The following is a 22,108-nucleotide window of genomic DNA, read 5'->3' on the forward strand; positions in this document are numbered from 1 at the left end:
TTTTCTCAGTTTTACTTAATACATTTTTAAACAGGAAGGTGGAAATGTAAAACAGGAAAGTGCGCTAAGAATGAAAATAACGATCATAGTTTCATTAGTGAGAGAGAGTCATGACATCATGGAATATAGGTTTGGCACTTCATACAATATTTATAATTTAAATGCTCCAGCTTATAGTTTTTTGTGGAATGACTTGAAATATAAAATTAATTTGAAAACATGAAGCTCTTGAAGGAAACATGGTTTAGTTTGGTGTTGACCTACCCTGTATAGCAGTTGTATATAATTATCTGGCAAACTTAATTTATCTCTTTGTTCTCACAACGTTTTTGTAGATTCGACTGGCAATTTTCTCTGAACATGTCTCTGTTTGAAATTAAATCATACTGTTGTGTTGTTATACCTAGAGAAATACCCATGGGGTCAGTGTGTGCCAGCAAATGAGAGACTGCAATAATACCCCACCCTTCACTGTCTATGACTTTCAACCTCGGATCTGTAGTTGGAGTTATTTTTCGGAAAAGGTTTGGTGAATGTTTCGTGTATGGAAGGATACTGGTCATTGTAGATCTTACTTGCAAAACTGCTAGCAAAATTTGTTTTTTTCCCCGCAGTAACAATGGGATACAGCGTATTCGCGCTGCACTGCGGCCTTGCTTTTATGTCTATTGCCTTCGGGACCGTTAGTGGAGACGTGAGCTATTCTGTGTCAGAGGAGATAAAACGTGGATCTATAATTGGAAATATCGCTAAGGATCTGGGACTTGATTTCGGGAGACTGTCCGTTCGAAAGGCTCGTATAGATACAGAGGATAGCGGTGTAAAGTATTGCAGCGTAAATCTCAATACTGGCGAGTTAATTGTACAAGAAAGGATCGACCGAGAGGGGCTTTGTGCTAAAAAAGCGTCGTGTGTTCTGAAACAGGAGCTAGTGCTGGAAAATCCTCTAGAACTGCACCGCATTCATATCCACGTTCAAGATATCAACGATAACTCACCACAGTTTAAAGAGGAATCACTTAAGATTGAAATACGGGAGTCAGCGGATAAAGGCAAACGTTTTCTTGTCGGCGAAGCTCACGACGCTGACATCGGAGAAAATGCTGTGCAGGGCTATTCACTTCAGCAGAATGATCATTTCAAACTAAATGTGAACACAAAGGCGAGTGGTCGTAAATACTGTGAACTAGTCTTAGAGAAAGAACTGGACAGGGAGGACAAAAAAGAGATTGTGCTGTTACTTACCGCCTTCGATGGAGGCTCTCCACAGAGATCGGGCACTGTTGTCATACACGTCACTGTACTGGATGCTAATGATAATGTACCAGTGTTTAGTCAGAATGTCTATGAAGCAAGTCTGTCTGAAAACTCTCCTCTGGAAACATTAGTAATCACAGTGAGTGCCACTGATCCAGATGAAGGTTTAAATAGCGAAATTACTTATGGATTTGATCATGTTTCAGATGAAAACAGCGATGTGTTTTCATTAAACCCCAAAACTGGAGAAGTGAGAGTGGCTGGAGCAATTGATTACGAGAAAGTATCATCATATGAAATGCAGATAAGCGCTAAAGATGGATTAGGGTTAGTTTCATATTCAACATTAAATATTGAAGTCACTGACGTTAACGACAATGCACCAGTAATACATCTTAAATCAATGTCTAACCCGATACCAGAGAACGCGTCACCTGGTACAGAGGTGGGCATCATTAACGTGCAGGACAGAGACTCTGAGAATAACCGACAGGTCCGCTGCTCCATCCAGCAGGGTGTCCCCTTTAAGTTGGTTCCTTCTATTAAAAACTATTATTCTCTGGTGACCACGGGACAACTGGACCGTGAACTAGTGTCCAATTACAACATTACAATCACTGCCACTGACGAGGGCTCTCCACCTCTGTCCTCCTCTAACAGTGTTCAGTTATCTGTAGCTGACATCAACGACAACCCACCTGTGTTTGAGGAACAGTCGTACAGCGCATATGTGAGTGAGAATAACAAACCGGGCTCCACTTTATGTTCCGTTAGTGCTCGAGACCCCGACTGGAGACAGAACGGTACAGTGGTTTATTCTCTGTTAGCTAGTGAGGTGAACGGTGCCCCGGTGTCCTCCTATCTGTCTGTGAACGGAGACACGGGTGTGATCCACGCTGTGAGGTCGTTTGATTATGAACAGTTCAGGAGTTTTAAAGTCCACGTGATGGCCAGAGACAACGGTTCTCCTCCTCTCAGCAGCAACGTGACCGTGAGTGTGTTCATCTCAGATATGAATGACAACTCTCCTCAGATCCTGTACCCCTCCCCGGAGGGCAATTCCTTCATGACCGAGCTGGTCCCCAAAGCTGCACACGGAGGCTCTCTGGTGTCCAAAGTGATCACGGTGGACGCGGACTCCGGACAGAACGCCTGGCTGTCCTATCATATAGTCAAATCCACCGATCCGGGACTTTTTACTATTGGTGTCCACAGCGGAGAGATCAGGACACAGCGGGACATTTCTGAATCTGACAGCATGAAACAGAACCTTGTAGTGGCAGTGAAAGATAACGGACAGCCCTCTCTGTCTGCCACCTGTTCCATGTATTTACTTATTTCTGATAACTTGGCTGAGGTGCCAGAACTGAAGGATCTGTCTTATAATGAGAGCAATTCCAAACTGACCTCTTATCTAATCATCGCGCTGGTGTCTGTGTCCACCTTTTTCCTGACTTTTATCATCATCATCCTGGGTTTGAGGTTTTGTCGCAGGAGAAAGCCCAGACTGTTGTTTGATGGAGCAGTCGCCATCCCCAGCGGTTATCTCCCTCCTAATTACGCAGATGTTGATGGTGCAGGGACTTTACGCAGTGCTTATAATTACGACGCGTACCTGACCACAGGTTCTAGAACCAGTGACTTTAAGTTTGTGACATCATACAATGACAACACGCTGCCTGCTGACCAGACTCTGAAGAAAAGTCCATCAGACTTTGTTGATGTGTTTGGGGACAGCGATGGTTCTCCTGAGGTAGGATCATTTCATTGTCACCAAAAAAATCTTTTCGTCGTCCCAAAAATAAACTTGAATGATTCTGCAACCTCATTTGATTTACCTTGTTGCTTTTGTTCATTAGTAACGTAAGCATCTTGCAATTTCATTATTTTTTTTCTCTGTCCTTGGTTCTGAACTGCGTTTTTGCGCTGTTCCTGGAATCGTTTTGTGTGAGTTTTAAGTCCACTTTTCTCTTCTTTTTTTTTTCCCTAATGCATGTTTTCGAAATTTGAGAGACCACCGATTTGGTTTGTCCAAAGTTGCGTTGTTTCTGGTTTGTGTAGTAGTATAAACACCTTCTTATTTACATCATTCTTGTCTGTCCTTGGTCCTGAACTCGGCTTGACATTTTAATGCTCTTCTAAAGATAGTTTTTTGTTTTGTGCTTTCTTCTTCTCTTTACCTTTCTTTCTTTCTTTGTTTTAGAAACACTGCCACCGTTATAGCACACCTAAATACAATATTTTTAGTATTTAGGTGTGATAATAGTTTTCGCATAAATAAGGATGTCTAATTGATAATAAAGCTGTTCCTTTTACGTTTGTGTTGGCCATTAAAAATGTTATTCTTTTTTCATTTTTCTTTAATTGTTACTGAAAAGAAGAAGGTATGGACATGTCTCTATTGCTCATGTTCTAAATGAACGTGATAAAGAGCGCACATTCTATTACTCTTTGTTCTAACTGTCTTACATTTTAAATTTTTACATATTTCATTTAAAGAAATCTTCTTTCAGTCATAATTGTTCTTATGAATCCTTTACGTTAAGTTCTCAGCGTTGATAGAAATCGAACCCTTCAACGGTCTTTCAAAATTCTTGCAGCAGTGTTCATAGTCACTTTGTCGTTTTTTTTTCGTTATCTATTCGTTGTATCAATTTTAAAATGGTTACTAATCCTTCTGAAAGCGCACTGTGTGGCTCACCGTTTGTTCACCCTCAGTTAATTGGACGAATACATTTGAGCCTTTTTTTGACCCTCTCTATCTATTACAATGAGAATCCCAGGACTCTTCAGAAATACAAAACGATTTCACAGCAAGTCATCAAAAAGTAACGCTACGTTTTTGCACATAAAACATCACGAAGAACTTAGAATTTTGATACAAGAGAAACTAACAGGAATAACAACAAAAAAGAAAAAAAAACGAGAGAGAAAAAGCTCTCTCCCCTTTCAACTTAAATCATAGTGCAGAGTCTGTGTCTAGGATCATTCTTTTGACTCGTCAAAGCTGTCTGGAAACAGAGAAACGGTTATTTTACCTTTTTTTTAGTTTCCATTGCAGCTGGATCATTACCTAATTTCATTATATATTTTATAACTACCTATATTTTCAGCCATTAAAAGTAATAATAAAATAGCAAAGCAACTATCTTTATATTTTTTACTCGCCCGTTCACAGTGAATGGCTCTACAGAATATCAAAATGTATTACATATTAAATTTAAAAAAAAAAACTTCACGTTGCCATACCTCAGTAAATACTCATGGTGTCAGTGTGCGCCAGTAAACGTGAAGACCTGATCATTCTCCACCCTTCTGTCTCAGCGAATTCAAAGCCCGGTTCTCCTTTTGTAACGCAGTTGGAAAATATCTCCTCGCGTATGACTCCAGTTTCACAGTGACTTTAAAGATTCTTTGGACATTTTTACTGTCTTGACTTTATGTTTACCTCTCATGTGCCATTTCTGATGGTAACAATGGGATACACCATATTTGCGCTGCACTGCGGCCTTGCTTTTATTTTTCTTTCTCTCCGCTTTGTCATCGGAGACATGAGCTACTCTATCCCGGAGGAGATGACACGTGGATCTATAATTGGAAATATCGCTAAGGATCTGGGACTCGATTTGGGCAGACTGTCCGCTCGAAAAGCTCGTATAGATACAGAGGATAGTGGTGTCAAGTACTGCAGCGTAAATCTCAATACTGGCGAGTTAATTGTACAAGAAAGGATCGACCGAGAGGGGCTTTGTGCGAAAAAGGCGTCGTGTGTTCTGAAACAGGAGCTAGTGCTGGAAAATCCTTTGGAATTGCACCGCATTCATATTCGCGTTCAAGACATCAACGATAACTCGCCTCAGTTTAAGGAGGAGTCACTCAACTTTGAAATACACGAACTGGCAGTCAAAGGTACAGGCTTTCCCCTAGATGAAGCTCACGATGCAGACATCGGAGAAAATGCTGTTCAGGGTTATTCACTTCAGCAAAATGATCACTTCAGATTAAACGTTAAATCCAAAGGTGGTGGGAGAAAATATGGCGAACTAGTCTTAGACAAAGAACTAGACAGGGAAGACAAAAAAGAGATTGTGCTGTTACTTACCGCCTTCGATGGAGGCTCTCCACAGAGATCAGGCACTGTGGTCATACACGTCACTGTACTGGATGCTAATGATAATGTCCCGGTGTTTAGTCAGAATGTCTATAAAGCTAGTCTCCACGAAAACTCCCCTCTGGATACTGTTGTTCTCACAGTTAGCGCCACAGATGCAGATGAAGGTGTAAATGGTGAAGTTAATTATGGGTTTGACCACGTCTCTGAAGAAAGACAAGATTTTTCTTTGGACCCTAAAACAGGAGCAGTGAGAGTGGCTGGAGCAATTGATTATGAAAAGGAATCGTCGTATGAAATCCAGATTACTGCGAAAGATGGTTTGGGATTAGCATCATATGCTACTCTGTTAATTGAGATTACGGATGTAAATGATAATGCACCAGTTATAAATCTGAAATCACTATCTAACCCCATACCTGAGAACGTGCCACGTGGTACAGAGGTGGGCATCATTAACGTGCAGGACAGAGACTCTGAGAATAACCGACAGGTCCGCTGCTCCATCCAGCAGGGTGTCCCCTTTAAGTTGGTTCCTTCTATTAAAAACTATTATTCTCTGGTGACCACAGGACAGCTGGACCGCGAACTAGTGTCTGATTACAACATTACAATCACTGCCACCGACGAGGGCTCTCCACCTCTGTCGTCGACTAAAAGTGTTCAGTTATCTGTAGCTGACATCAACGACAACCCACCTGTGTTTGATGAGCAGTCGTACAGCGCATATGTGAGTGAGAATAACAAACCTGGCTCCACTTTATGTTCCGTTAGTGCTCGAGACCCCGACTGGAGACAGAACGGTACAGTGGTTTATTCTCTGTTAGCTGGTGAGGTGAACGGTGCCCCGGTGTCCTCCTATCTGTCTGTGAACGGAGACACGGGTGTGATCCACGCTGTGAGGTCGTTTGATTATGAACAGTTTAGGAGTTTTAAAGTCCACGTGATGGCCAGAGACAATGGTTCTCCTCCTCTCAGCAGCAACGTGACCGTGCGTGTGTTCATCTCAGATGTGAATGACAACTCTCCTCAGATCCTGTACCCCTCCCCAGAGGGCAATTCCTTCATGACCGAGCTGGTCCCCAAAGCTGCACACGGAGGCTCTCTGGTGTCCAAAGTGATCGCGGTGGACGCGGACTCCGGACAGAACGCCTGGCTGTCCTATCAAATAGTCAAATCCACTGATCCGGGACTTTTTACTATTGGTGTCCACAGCGGAGAGATCAGGACACTGCGGGACATTTCTGAATCTGACAGCATGAAACAGAACCTTGTAGTGGCAGTGAAAGATAACGGACAGCCCTCTCTGTCTGCCACCTGTTCCATGTATTTACTTATTTCTGATAACTTGGCTGAGGTGCCAGAACTGAAAGATCTGTCTTATAATGAGAGCAATTCCAAACTGACCTCTTATCTGATCATAGCGCTGGTTTCTGTGTCCACCTTTTTCCTGACTTTTATCATCATCATCCTGGGTTTGAGGTTTTGTCGCAGGAGAAAGCCCAGACTGTTATTTGACGGAGCAGTCGCCATCCCCAGCGGTTATCTCCCTCCTAATTACGCAGATGTTGATGGCACAGGAACTTTACGCAGCGCTTACAATTATGATGCGTACCTGACCACAGGTTCTAGAACCAGTGACTTTAAGTTTGTGACATCATACAATGACAACACGCTGCCTGCTGACCAGACTCTGAAGAAAAGTCCATCAGACTTTGCTGATGTGTTTGGAGATAGTGATAGGACTCCTGAGGTAGGAGGATACCCTTTGTCCTATTTTCATTATTTTTCTTCTCTCACTTGTTTTAAGTTTTTGTTGATGGATATTTAAATAAGCCAACTTTCTTTCCCAACAATAACAGTGTTAATGTACAAAAAACTACAATCCTTTATTTTGGTTCTACTTTCATTGTTATTTAGCCTGTGTGTTTCATATTGTCTCTGTCTTTCTTTGTTGCATTCTCCCTCACAGATGTGTCCTTCCCTGTGGTACAATTTTGTAGAAGAGTAACATTTTCAGTTAACATTTTCATGTTTTGCTTTATTTTGGTGTTTTGGTCGAAGCACAGCCATAAAGCTGGTTTTTAGCATTTTTGGTCCAACTCCTTCTTCCCACAAAACCTACCTTGAGATAAAATTTCATCATATTGCATTATATCTATAGGCTTGACTTCTGTCTTGGTATTCATTTTCCTGGTAGTCCAGCAGTTTTTTACTGATCAAGTGTGTTTGGACTTCCACAGGTATTATTTTTTATCTAATTAGAGACTTTAAGGTTATGTGGTTGAAACATTAAGTTCTATATAAGTTTTTTTTCTCATATAGATGATGGAATTTATTATTTTAATACCTTTGGCCTACATAAAAGTTGACAAGTTGACAGTCACTTTTTAAAGTTTGACATGTTTTCATATTGTTTTCAGTTTGAGCAGTAAAATGATAAAGACAATCACTTAGAAGAATAAAGATTAGAATCACATGTTTAGGAAAAAAACAAATGCAACAGGTCCGAAGACTTGACAGAAAGAAAGGCTTCTCTAATAACAATATAAACTAGTGATTAATAGGCTTAGTAACACCATACAATGCAACTCAGTGTAAGTAATCAGCCTCACTATACTGCTAAAATTGTTAATACATTCTCCTCAATAGTCCTTGATCATTGTTGAATAGAAAATATTATCATTGGCCATGTTTACAAAAGTATATTATTTCTCATAGAGGACACAGTTAATAATCATTCTATTTACTTATTTTATAGAACCATAATCCTGAGAATTATGTTTTGTTTTGTTTGTGTAGCACATTGTTATATACAGCATGGTCCAAAAGATGGATGCATACACCTTCTTTTTTGTTAGGAAAAGTTGGTCTTTTAGTGGTCTTTCAAAGCTTTGGTGTTGACAAAAATAGTTATTAACATTTCTCTTGAGAGTGGCTTAATATTTCTCCTTTGTCGGCGTGAAGTTGGTTCATCACAGGTGTCCTACCCCAGAGTAGGCACTCCCACAGAGTTTATATTATTCTCACTCATATTGTACTGTATTGCATTATCATTTTCTCTCCTATTGTGATACTTACACACTCTTCTTTTCCTGAAAGAAATATCACACTTAAATTAACTTAAAAGTAGGACTTTTGCCAGTTGCCCAATACAAAATATATTTATGTTTGAAACAGACCCAAACTGTGTATCCTTGTCTTGCACTTGCTCTCTCTCTCTCTCTCTGACTGTATGCTTGTGTTTTACTTAGCAATTCTGCATCTGATGAAGTTTCTTTTCTGTCTCTCAGCTGAGTGTAATAAGCTTCTGATGATACGGTCAGTTTAGTGATCAGGCTTCATATGCAACTTGTTAACATCTAGTTCAAAGTGGTTTTGAGTGTAGTTAACTGTTCTAGAAAAACATTCAGCCTAGCAACAATTCAGTGCAGTTAAATGCCCACTTTGTTTTAGAATTTCAGTCTGACTTGTGACACTTTTACTCAGTTCTGATATTACCTCAAAATCACAGTACTAATAAGTAAATTCTGGCCTAATGTAAATTTGAAGTAACATCACATTTATGAGATTAGCAAAGGCTGCAGGGAATTTGTTAGTTTATTTTAAAAAGTCCAGATGACTCAGTAAAATCCACATAAATTTCACCTTAATGCATGCAATAGTAGCTGGGATACAACTGAAAGAAATCTGACTTCCAACAGAAAAATTTACTGAATAATTGCTTAGTTGCTAACACAAAACTAGTTTATTATGAAAGGATACTAAATTTCAGACTGCATCCTCAGTCTTGATTCAGTTATTTAAAACAAACAAACAAAAAAACATTAATTTTCTTTTGTCTGAGAAGAAAAGAAACAGGTGCATCAGCCAGTTTCCTTTTCAATGTACTTTTTTTTAAATAGGTTTTTTTAAGCAGTCATAAAAATTCAGTTTGATGTTAGTATACTGAACTTGGATAATATGGGTTTTTTAATCTTTCTGTCTTGATTTTTCATGTCATTTCCAATTTTATTTTATTTTTTCTGTGCTTTGTGTCCTATGGGACATTAACAACGTTAACCTTGGTCATAATTTAAATAGGTAAACTCAATGCGTGTCATTACGTTGGAACCAGCAACATTAATTTTTTGTTAATACACAATTAGGCTGATTTCCGAAAGGCTACAAAGAGGGGGAACCCACAGTTTGTTGTTCAGTCGTAAACATATAGTGATATTAGTATTTCTAGGCCCTACAGACATAGATTTATGCCATATGCCATTACGTAATAATATAGTCACTAAACGTCTTCTGTCGTTATTACATACCTCCACAGTATTAAAATAAAACACTCCGATCTTGCAGCATCTATTGAGTGCATTTAGGCATTTAACTTGGATAAGCCTGGGTCAGTGTCATTTTTGAACTCACGGTGTCGCTATACACCAGCTCTAAAAGACTGAATTCCTCTTTTCTTTGTGGACTTTCTGTCTTGCACGCCCGCTGCCTGCTCTAGGTTTAGCCCGAGACGCGCTGAATTGCAGTTCCTATTTCTGTCATAGTTGTGTGCTATCTTTGCTGCGTTATTGCTTTAACATATTAGAGGCGTATCATTGAAGATGGAATTGAATTTTATCGTGTTTCAGGCTTGGAACATTTGTTTCCTCCTTCAGCTGCATGTTGCTCATGGAGACATGAGCTATTCTTTCCCAGAGGAAATGAAACGAGGATCCGTTATTGGAAATATAGCCAAAGACCTCGGGATGGAAACGGGCGCGCTGTCCAGCAGGAGAGCCCGCATCGACGCCGACGGAACCGACAAACGTTACTGTGACATAAACAAGAGTAACGGAGAGCTGATTGCTGCAGACAGGATTGACCGCGAGGGGCTTTGTGGAGAAAAGGCTTCGTGCATCCTAAAACACGAGCTTGTGCTCGAGAATCCGCTCGAGCTTCATCGTATCAGCCTTCACATTCAAGATATCAATGACAACGCACCACAATTCAATGAAGAACGGATTAATATAGAAATTCGAGAATCCGCTGTGAGAGGAGCTCGTTTTGTGATAGAAGAAGCGCACGATGCGGATGTGGGGCAAAATTCAGTGCAGCAGTACAACCTTAAAAAGAATGAAAATTTTATTTTGTCTGTAAATGGAAACACAATAGAGCTCGTTCTTGAAAAAGAGCTTGATCGTGAAAAACAACAGGAAATGAATTTAATTCTCACAGCTTTAGATGGTGGATCTCCTCAGAGATCAGGTACATTAGTAATACACGTCACTGTGTTGGATGCTAATGATAACGCCCCAGTGTTCAGCCAAGCCGTTTATAAAGCCAGCCTGCCTGAAAACTCTCATTTAGACACTGTAGTGATTACAGTAAGCGCAAGTGATGCAGATGAGGGAGTTAATGGAGATGTGACGTATGACTTTGGACATGTTACTGAAGAAGTGAAGAAGATATTTAGCATTGATCGTAAAGTAGGTGACATAAGAGTAATTGGTGTTGTTGACTATGAAACTACTACATCATTTGAAATACGCGTTAAAGCAAAAGATGGGCTAGGCCTGTTATCCTACGCTAAAGTAATGATTTCTATCACTGATGTGAATGACAACGCCCCTGTAGTTAATCTGAAATCACTGACCAATCCGATACCAGAGAACACCCCACCTGGTACAGAGGTGGGCATCATTAACGTGCAGGACAGAGACTCCGAAACTAATGGACAGGTCCGCTGCTCCATCCAGCAGGGTGTTCCCTTTAAGTTGGTTCCTTCTATTAAAAACTATTATTCTCTGGTCACGACAGGACAGCTGGACCGTGAACTAGTGTCCAATTACAACATTACAATCACTGCCACTGACGAGGGCTCTCCACCTCTGTCCTCTTCTAAAAGTGTTCAGTTATCTGTAGCTGACATCAACGACAACCCACCTGTGTTTGAGGAGCAGTCGTACAGCGCATATGTGAGTGAGAATAACAAACCGGGCTCCACTTTATGTTCCGTTAGTGCTCGAGACCCCGACTGGAGACAGAACGGTACAGTGGTTTATTCTCTGTTAGCTGGTGAGGTGAACGGTGCCCCGGTGTCCTCCTATCTGTCTGTGAACGGAGACACGGGTGTGATCCATGCTGTGAGGTCGTTTGATTACGAACAGTTCAGGAGTTTTAAAGTCCACGTGATAGCCAGAGACAACGGCTCTCCTCCTCTAAGCAGCAACGTGACCGTGAGTGTGTTCATCTCAGATGTGAATGACAACTCTCCTCAGATCCTGTACCCCTCCCCAGAGGGCAACTCCTTCATGACCGAACTGGTCCCCAAAGCTGCACACGGAGGCTCTTTGGTGTCCAAAGTGATCGCGGTGGACGCGGACTCCGGACAGAACGCTTGGCTGTCCTATCAAATGGTCAAATCCACTGATCCGGGACTTTTTACTATTGGTGTCCACAGCGGAGAGATCAGGACACAGCGGGACATTTCTGAATCTGACAGCATGAAACAGAACCTTGTAGTGGCAGTGAAAGATAACGGACAGCCCTCTCTGTCTGCCACCTGTTCCATGTATTTACTTATTTCTGATAACTTGGCTGAGGTACCAGAACTGAAGGATCTGTCTTATAATGAGAGCAATTCCAAACTGACCTCTTATCTGATCATCGCGCTGGTTTCTGTGTCCACGTTTTTCCTGACTTTTATCATCATCATCCTGGGTTTGAGGTTTTGTCGCAGGAGAAAGCCCAGACTGTTATTTGATGGAGCAGTTGCCATCCCCAGCGGTTATCTCCCTCCTAATTACGCAGATGTTGATGGCACAGGAACTTTACGCAGTGCTTACAATTATGATGCGTACCTGACCACAGGATCTAGAACCAGTGACTTTAAGTTTGTGACATCATACAATGACAACACGCTGCCTGCTGACCAGACTCTGAAGAAAAGTCCATCAGATTTTGCTGATGTCTTTGGAGACCTGGACGGGTGCTCAGAGGTATGTCCCCTTCGCAATAAGCAAGTCATGTTTTAATCTTGTGCCAGATGAAAATCAACAATTCAGTTTTCTTCTACTTTATCATCACAAATTTGTTTCTTTAAATGCTTGGAGCGAAAACTGGTTTATTAATTCTAACATTTTCTTCTTTCCTCTAAAGTGTTTCCTAGAGGTGTAGCTGTCTTTCTCTGGTAGTGGCTAAAATATGCTTGATTTCAACATGATAAATTTCATGCTTTCATACTCATAGATTTAGTGTGATATGTTATATATGTGTGTTCAATTTATTGTAGTTTTGCAAGCTCATATGATGTATGTTCATCAACACAATAGATATTTCTGCATCGTGCTTGCGGTGGTTTTTTTGTCTGTATATGTTATTTGTTGTTTGTTTTTGTTTTTTTTAACTAATCGATTACTTTTATCCTCTATCTGAACCTGTGAGAGCAACTTTTACTCTTAGGAAGATATAGTTGTATAATGTTATCAAACTTTCATCTTATTTTTCCCCTACTGCCATTTATTAAATTACACATTGTGAATACACCACGTTCCAAATTATTATGCAAATTGTGTTTAAGTGTCATAAAAATTAAATAAGTTGATTTTCAATTAAACCCATGGATGGAATTGTGTCTCAGGGCTCTTTGGTTGATTGAAATCATTCTCGGACACCTATGATCATTAGTTTGCCTGGTGAGCCCAAATGAAGGAAAAACTACTAAAGAAGGATGTTCCACATTATTAAGCACACCACGATTTTCAAGCAATATAGGAAGGAAAAATGATCTCTCTGTTGCTGAAAAGCATGAAATAGTTGAATGCCTTGGACACATAACGAAAACCTTAGATATTTCACAAAACTTAAGCGTGATCACCATAATGTGGGTGAGTCAGAGCACACATGGGTTCGTGCAGATAAAGGCACAATAAGGAAGGTTTCAGCCAGACAAATACATCAGATTAAGAGAGCAGCTGCTAAAAGGCCATTACAAAGCAGCAAACACATATTTGAAGCTGCTGGTGCCGCTGGAGCCCTGCGAACATCAAGGTGTAGTATCCTCCAGAGACTTGCAATTGTCCATAAACCCTATATTTGGCCACTGCTAACCAATGCTCACAAGCAGAAATGGCTGCACTGAGCCCAGAACTACAAAAAGACTAATTTTCAAACAGTCCTGTTCACTGATGAGTGCATTGCAACCCTGGATGATCCAGATGGATGCAGTGGTGGATGGTTGGTTGCAACGTCAGCAAGGACGTGTTGGAGTTTCTGACTGACCACTCTCTTCCATGGTAGAAAGAGAAGAACTGTGCCTTCTGCAACAAAACCATCTTCATGCAAGACAATGCACCATCTTATGCTACAAGTAACACCTCTGCATAATTGGCTGCTCAAACAAAAAAAATATGAGGGTGGGAGGCAGTTCACATCCAAACAGCAGCTCTGCGAGGCTATTCTGACATCCTGCAAAGACATTCAAGTAGAAACTTTCCAAAAACTCAAGTTCCATGGATGCAAGAATTGTAAAACTGCTATCAAATAAGGGGTCCTATGTTAATATATAACTTGACCTGTTAAGGATTTTTTTGTTACGTTCCCCTGGGGGGGGTGTCTAGGCGTTAAAGGGGAAGTAACAAAAGTAACCGGGTCAGAAAAAGGAGTCAAGGAGGCGAAACAGTTAAATAAAACAGTTTTATTGAAGTAATTCAACTAAAGGAAAACACAGCTCACTAGCTGGAAACCGGAAAACACAGCTCACTAGCTGGAAACCGGAAAAAACAGCTCACTAGCTGGAAACCACAAAACACAGCTCACTAGCTGGAAACACCGCAAACACTCAGCTCACTAGCTGGAAACACCGCAAACACTCAGCTCACTAGCTGTACCCACACAAAATGGCACTCTGGCCCAGAGCTCACCCTGCTCTGGGCTTAAATACCCTTAATTGCTGATGGGAGACAGCTGTACAGGAGGGAAGGTGGCACCTCAGGCAGAGGAGGTAGTAGGACACGCCCACACAGGCACCTTCAGGAGAGAGAGGCCCTGCTAGGGCTGTAACATTTTTGATTGAAATAGCTTTTGATTTCAGTAAAATGTATCTACTAATGCTGCAAATTCAACAAATGACCATTTTCAATTCTCTACAACCTATAAAATGTTTTGAAAATCTGTGTGCATAATAATTTGGAACAGTCCATTTTAAGTTTTTTATTTTTGAAAAACATACTGTTTTCATTGGCAGTTTTGTTGAGTAACATTTGAATTATACTCTAATGGCTGATGACTCGAAAATTATGCTGACTGTCATTTGAATCGACTATTTAGGAAAATCAGAGAAAAATATCATTTGCATAATAATTTGGATATATATATGCCCAGTGCTTTAGCTGTGTTGTTACTGATATTTTATCAGTAGTTCTACTCCTCTGGTTTGTTGATACACAGAAGGTCAGATGCTGCAGAATTTTACAGTTGGTCTTTTCAAGTAGTGTATATTTGTCAGCTACATGTCATACTGTAAGTTTATCTCAATGCTAAAGCACATATTTATCTTTAGCACAATATTATCAGTGTAGTAATAAAGACAGTGATGGGAATAAAGCCGATACAAGTAACAGCGTTATTACCGGCTTTACTTTTTTCAGTAATGAGTCTAACTAATTACTATTTCTATCGTTACAACGCCGTTACCGTTACTAACAAGAACATGCGGTGCAGTCACGTTACTATTTTTCAACAAACACGGTTGAATCTGTCTTCAGCCTTATATCAGTTGCACGGAAGTAGCTGTCTACATAAGTAATCTGGGCGCTACAGCTTTAAGCAGCCCCGTGCGCTCCCGCGGGTGGCAATCACTTTCTGGCACAACACCTGGAGCTAAGGGGGTAAAACAATCGCATTAGTGCTGCTGTTTGACTGAGGAAGAATAAAGTAGTCATGGTAAGCAGGTCACATGACTACTTAAAGATGACAAAGCAACAAGGTGATATATACCAGTTTTTAAATTGTGTTGATAGGCCACATAAAACCGGAGTCATGATAAAAAATATATACGCAGTGTTTTTTCCTGTATAGTTTCGTCACGTTTACTGTCTAAGGATGGCGCTAGCAAGCACTCTCTGCTTAAGACCTAAAAAAATTAAAAAGACCGTTGGTGTTGGTGGAAAATTGCACCATGTCGACCAATCAAAAATGATATGGCAACATGACATTTGGTTGTTTAGGAAGAGGGGGAAGTTTTAGGAGTGACAGCGAGACAGAGCGAGAGAAAAAGAAAGACAGCAGAAAAAGAGAGAGAGCGAGTTTTGAGATGTGAGAGATTTGTGACGTTTAGCGTGTTTAAAGTATGTAGTCAATGTGTTGTCTTGTGTAGTTCATGTGTAGTGTTGTGGATAGTTTTGTGTTGTGTGTCAGAACAATGAGGCGACTGCTGTCTCCACGTAGAAAACACGAGTGATACACCTCCTGCTGTCAGACCTGCAGGTATCAGGCTGTGATGTTCTCCTTTATAGTGGACAGAAATTATTGGAGTGACACAAATAATTTGTGTGGCGTCTTATTGAATACAGAACACCTGATTGTTATGTAGTTTGAAATGGTTATAACAAAGGGTAAAAGGTAAATGGCTGCAAATAACTTTGTTGTTTGCAAAACTTGTGCTTATGATTTTAAAATTAACAATTTATATTTGCATTTAAAGTTGTGAAATATGATTCATTAAACATGTTTGTGGTTGTTACCGTAAAAATATAACTTTTTCTACTTGGATTTTATGTTTTTGTCTGATTTTAGATCAATTGTGTTAATACAGTATTTCAAAATGAAAACATAACTGTAAATTCAAACACGTGAGTTTGTGCCGAAAAGAATGAAACCAAACACGGCAAAGTAAATAGTTTTTAAAGGTGAAATGTAGATGGAAAATCAAAAGTAGTTAAAAATGGCGTATTTACCCTGGACCCCAGAGGATTAAACATTTTTTTTCAAGTAACGCAATAGTTACTTTTCAAGTAATTAATTACTTTTAGAATCTTGTAACTCAGTTACTAACTCAGTTACTTTTTTGAAGAAGTAACTAGTAACTATAATTAATTACATTTTCAAAGTAACTTGCTCAACACTGAATAAAGATCTTTGCCCATGCTTGCTATCATGTCACATTTTCAGTATGAGTCTTATGTCCCAACCTGGATTTGTTCCTATGTCTGCCTTATCTAAAATAGGAGATGCACAAAAAGCATCTATAAAAGCTCACTTCTACATTTATTTCATACTTCTCATACCTGTGATGTTTTCCTACCACATGTCAGACAGTAATTTTGTGAAATTTTGTAATCTGATGGCTGCATTATATATTCTTAGCACTGGACAAAAGTAGCTGTCAAATGATGAAATGCATTTCATCTTAATTGCAAGCAATAGCAATTTACATTATAATTATATTTTTTTTCACACTAAGGAAGTGAAAACATGTATACCATTATTGCCCAGTGGGGAGGGGGGGGGGGGGGGGGGTACTGTCTGTCTGTAGGTATTTATATTTAAACACATTCCATCACACTTGACTAGTAGGACTGTTTCTTTAACAGCTTTGTCTTTGATCTTAATTTTAAAATACGTGAAAGTTGATTTCTAATTCATGTGACTGATGAGTTGTAAAATGAGGCAGTGTGTAGTTTAACTGGAGCTCTTGAGTTTGCACTGTCTCAACTGAGATTTCTTTAGCGACTCTGGTGACCGCATGGCACACTTGTTAATTTTTAAAAAAAGCAACAAATGAAACCATAGATCATTGGACTGTAAATTTAGGTGTAATTCTGAAATCCAAATGCGACTCCTGCTTACTGGATAACAGGATTTAATCCCAAAAATATCAACATAGCAATACTAAACATAAGAGCAAAAACATACTGAAAGCACATAAACATTGCCCTGCACCAGCTTTATACACGTAGCTACATTTGAAACTTTGGGTTGAGAGGGTCTAGTATGAAAATAGTTATGCAGAGCAGCAGATTAGCAGTATCTACTGGAGACAAAAAGCATAAAACAGTCACCTGGAGTACAGTAACTGACTCAGTGTAACTAAACAACCTGCATGTGTCTGTGGTGATGAGAACAAGGCAGTGATCACTATGTGAAGAACAGTTCCAGGCACACAGCCAAGTCTGAATCCTCTTAGTAGAAACAACAACAACATACAATTAAAGATATCATAATTTTATGAAGAGAAATAAGCACATTTATAGTTGTCTTCTTTTTTTTTTTGTTTGATTTTACAACTGTTTACTTGATTCACAATGTAAAACTCTTTTCTCCCATTGTCTCCTTTATAGTAACTGAAGTTTTGCATATTTATTCTACATAAAAATACTTTTTTTTAAAAGAAGATAAAAGTCATGCACGAAATATTAGTTGTAGTTTGCTTAGATTTAGTGTTAAGGTGTTTCCGCATAACCTAACTCACGGTGGCGCTAAACCCCAGCCCTAACAGTTTTCATTTCCTGTATTCATCGGTGTGGACGCGCATTTTTGCGCTCTTGTGTTAACATTAGGGCGACCTCCCGAGAATTGCAGTTGTCATTTGTGTTTTGGGGTTCAGGTCATTTTTTATTTTATTTTTCAGCTTCTTAATAACTCATCTATTATGATGGATTCGAAGATATTCGTGTTTCATTCGCGTGAGTTTTCTTTCCTCCTTCTTTTGTTCCATGTCGCTCATGGAGACATGAGCTATTCTTTACCAGAGGAAATGAAACGAGGATCCGTTATTGGAAATATAGCCAAAGACCTCGGGATGGAAACGGGCGCGCTGTTCAGCAGGAGAGCCCGCATCGACGCCGACGGAACCGACGAACGTTACTGTGACATAAACATGAATAACGGAGAGCTGATTGTTGCAGACAGGATTGACCGCGAGGGGCTTTGTGGAGACAAGGCTTCGTGCATCCTAAAACACGAGCTTGTGCTGGAGAATCCGCTCGAGCTTCATCGTATCAGCCTTCACATTCAAGATATCAATGACAATGCACCACAATTCAATGGAGAACGGATTAATATAGAAATTCAGGAGTCAGCTGACAGAGGAGCTCGTTTTGTGATAGAAGAAGCGCACGATGCGGATGTGGGGCAAAATTCAGTGCAGCAATACAACCTTAAAAAGAATGAAAATTTTATTTTGTCTGTAAATGGAAACACAATAGAGGTCGTTCTTGAAAAAGAGCTCGATCGTGAAAAACAACAGGAAATGAATTTAATTCTCACAGCTTTAGATGGTGGATCTCCTCAGAGATCAGGTACATTAGTAATACACGTCACCGTGTTGGATGCTAATGATAACGCCCCAGTGTTCAGCAAAGCCGTTTATAAAGCCAGCCTGCCTGAAAACTCTCATTTAGACACTGTAGTGATTACAGTAAGCGCAAGTGATGCAGATGAGGGAGTTAATGGGGATGTGACGTATGACTTTGGACATGTTACTGATGAAGTGAAGAAGATATTTAGTATTGATCATAAAGTAGGTGACATAAGAGTAATTGGTGTTGTTGACTATGAAACTACTACATCATTTGAAATACGCGTAAAAGCAAAAGATGGGCTGGGGCTGTCATCCTACGCTAAAGTAATGATTTCTATCACTGATGTGAATGACAACGCCCCTGTAGTTAATCTGAAGTCACTGACCAATCTGATACCAGAGAACACCCCACCTGGTACAGAGGTGGGCATCATTAACATGCAGGACAGAGACTCTGAGAATAACCGACAGGTCCGCTGCTCCATCCAGCAGGGTGTCCCCTTTAAGTTGGTTCCTTCTATTAAAAACTATTATTCTCTGGTGACCACAGGACAGCTGGACCGTGAACTAGTGTCCAATTACAACATTACAATCACTGCCACTGACGAGGGCTCTCCACCTCTGTCCTCTTCTAAAACTGTTCAGTTATCTGTAGCTGATATCAACGACAACCCACCAGTGTTTGAGGAACAGTCGTACAGCGCATATGTGAGTGAGAATAACAAACCGGGCTCCACTTTATGTTCCGTTACTGCTCGAGACCCCGACTGGAGACAGAACGGTACAGTGGTTTATTCTCTGTTAGCTGGTGAGGTGAACGGTGCCCCGGTGTCCTCCTATCTGTCTGTGAACGGAGATACGGGTGTGATCCACGCTGTGAGGTCGTTTGATTATGAACAGTTTAGGAGCTTCAAAGTCCATGTGATGGCCAGAGACAATGGTTCTCCTCCTCTCAGCAGCAACGTGACCGTGAGTGTGTTCATCTCAGATGTGAATGACAACTCTCCTCAGATCCTGTACCCCTCCCCAGAGGGCAATTCCTTCATGACCGAGCTGGTCCCCAAAGCTGCACACGGAGGCTCTCTGGTGTCAAAAGTGATCGCGGTGGACGCAGACTCCGGACAGAACGCCTGGCTGTCCTATCAAATAGTCAAATCCACTGATCCGGGACTTTTTACTATTGGTGTCCACAGCGGAGAGATCAGGACACAGCGGGACATTTCTGAATCTGACAGCATGAAACAGAACCTTGTAGTGGCAGTGAAAGACAACGGACAGCCCTCTCTGTCTGCCACCTGTTCCATGTATTTACTTATTTCTGATAACTTGGCTGAGGTACCAGAACTGAAGGATCTGTCTTATAATGAGAGCAATTCCAAACTGACCTCTTATCTGATCATCGCGCTGGTGTCTGTGTCCACCTTTTTCCTGACTTTTATCATCATCATCCTGGGTTTGAGGTTTTGTCGCAGGAGAAAGCCCAGACTGTTGTTTGATGGAGCAGTTGCCATCCCCAGTGGTTATCTCCCTCCTAATTACGCAGATGTTGATGGCACAGGAACTTTACGCAGTGCTTACAATTATGATGCATACCTGACCACAGGTTCAAGAACCAGTGACTTTAAGTTTGTGACATCATACAATGACAACACGCTGCCTGCTGACCAGACTCTGAAGAAAAGTCCATCAGATTTTGCTGATGTCTTTGGAGACCTGGATGGGTGCTCAGAGGTATGGCCCCTTCGCAATAAGCAAGTCATGTTTTAATCTTGTGCCAGATGAATATCAACAGTTCAGTTTTCTTCAACTTTATCATCACAAAATTCTTTTTTTAAATGCTTGGAGCAAAAGTTGGTTTATTAATTCTAACATTTTCTTCTTTCCTCTAAAGTGTTTCCTAGAGGTGTAGCTGTCTTTCTCTGGTAGTGGCTAAAATATGTTTAATTTCAACATGATACATTTCATACTTTCATACTTATAGATTTAGTGTGATATTTTATATATGTGTGTTCAATTTATTGTAGTTTTGCAAGCTCATATGACGTTTGTTCATCAACACAATAGGTATTTCTGCATCGTGCTTGCAGTGTTATTTGTCTGTACATGTTATTTGTTGTTTGTTTTGTTTTTTCACTAATCGATTACTTTTATCCTCTATCTGAAGCTGTGAGAGCAACTTTTACTCTTAGGAAGATATAGTTGTATAATGTAATCAAACTTTCATCGTATTTTTTCCGGTACTACCATTTTTATTTTTTTTTTATTAAATAGCACTTTGTGAATATATGCCCAGTGCTTTAGCTGTGTTGTTACTGATATTTTGTCAGTAGTTCTACACCTCTGGTTAGTTGATACACAGAAGGTCAGATGCTGCAGAATTTTACAACTGGTCTTTTTAAGTAGTGTATATTTGTCAGCTACATTTCATACTGTAAGTTCATCTTAGTGCTAAACCACATATTTGTCTTTAGCACAATATTATCAGTGTAGTAATAAAGATCTTTGCCCATTCTCGCTGTCATGTCACATTTTAAGTATGAGTCTTATGTCCCAACCTGGATTTGTTCCTATCTAAAATAGGAGATGCACAAAAAGCATCTATAAAAGCTCACTTCTACATTTATTTCATACTTCTCATACCTGTGATGTTTTCCTATCATATGTCAGACTGAGTAATTTGGTGAATTTTGTAATCTGATGGCTGCATTATATATTCTTAGCACTGGACAGAAGTAGCTGTCAAGTGATGGAATGCAATTCATCTTAATTGCAAGCAATAGCAATTTAGATTATAATTATATTTTTTCACACTAAATGAGTGCAAACATGTATTACTATCTGTTTGTAGGTATTTATATTTAAACACATTCCATCACACTTGACTAGTAGGACTGTTTCTTTAACAGCTTTGTCTTTGATCTTAATTTTAAAATACGTGAAAGTTGATTTCTAATTCATGTGACTGATGAGTTGTAAAATGAGGCAGTGTGTAGTTTAATTGGAGCTCTTGAGTTTGCACTGTCTCAACTGAGATTTCTTTAGTGACTCTGGTGACCGCATGGCACACTTGTTAATTTTTAAAAAAGCAACAAATGAAACCATAAACCATTGGACTGTAAATTTAGGTGTAATTCTGAAATCCAATTGTGACACCTACTTACTGGATAACAGGATTTAATCCCAAAAATATCAACATAGCAGTAGTAGACATAAGAGTAAAAACATACTGAAAGCACATGAACATTTTCCTGCACCAGTCTTGTAAACGCAACAGTGGTTTGGAAGCTCATGTTGTAACCGGAAGTTTGCCGGTTCGATCCCCAGCTCTGTCTGTCCTGGTCGCCATGTCCTTGGGTAAGACACTTCACCCTACTGCCTACTGGTGTTGGCCAGAGGGGCTGATGGCACGATATGGCAAACTCGCTTCTGTCAGTCTGTCCCAGGGAAGCTGTGGATACAAC

The 22,108-nt window shown here is 40.1% G+C and overlaps 2 protein-coding genes across 24 annotated transcripts in view; both read left to right on the plus strand.

Annotated features, from left to right (window-relative positions):
- Window positions 1–22,108, plus strand: part of LOC309713957 (protocadherin gamma-C5-like) — a 308,827-nt gene that overhangs the window by 77,487 nt on the left and 209,232 nt on the right. For 2 of the 23 annotated variants that reach the window (XM_082545906.1, XM_082545929.1), the window contains exon 1: window positions 4,599–7,121. The exons of 20 other annotated variants lie outside the window; for them this stretch is intronic. In XM_082545906.1, coding sequence (XP_082402032.1) covers window positions 4,698–7,121 — 2,424 coding nt within the window. In that variant the 5' untranslated portion in view covers window positions 4,599–4,697. Of the gene's footprint in view, window positions 1–604; window positions 3,011–4,598; window positions 7,122–22,108 lie in introns of those variants that run through there. One more of the 23 variants, XM_082545917.1, reaches the window with a different exon arrangement.
- LOC309715840 (uncharacterized protein) lies at window positions 9,844–20,672 on the plus strand. Its single transcript, XM_082549272.1, has 2 exons — window positions 9,844–12,345; window positions 17,844–20,672. The coding sequence occupies exons 1-2, from the start codon at window positions 9,970–9,972 to the stop codon at window positions 20,412–20,414; spliced, it is 4,947 nt and encodes a 1,648-aa protein (XP_082405398.1). The 5' UTR covers window positions 9,844–9,969; the 3' UTR covers window positions 20,415–20,672.

Source organism: Aulonocara stuartgranti, assembly GCF_965226115.1.
Source record: "Aulonocara stuartgranti genome assembly, chromosome: 2".
Classification (NCBI taxonomy): domain Eukaryota; kingdom Metazoa; phylum Chordata; class Actinopteri; order Cichliformes; family Cichlidae; genus Aulonocara; species Aulonocara stuartgranti.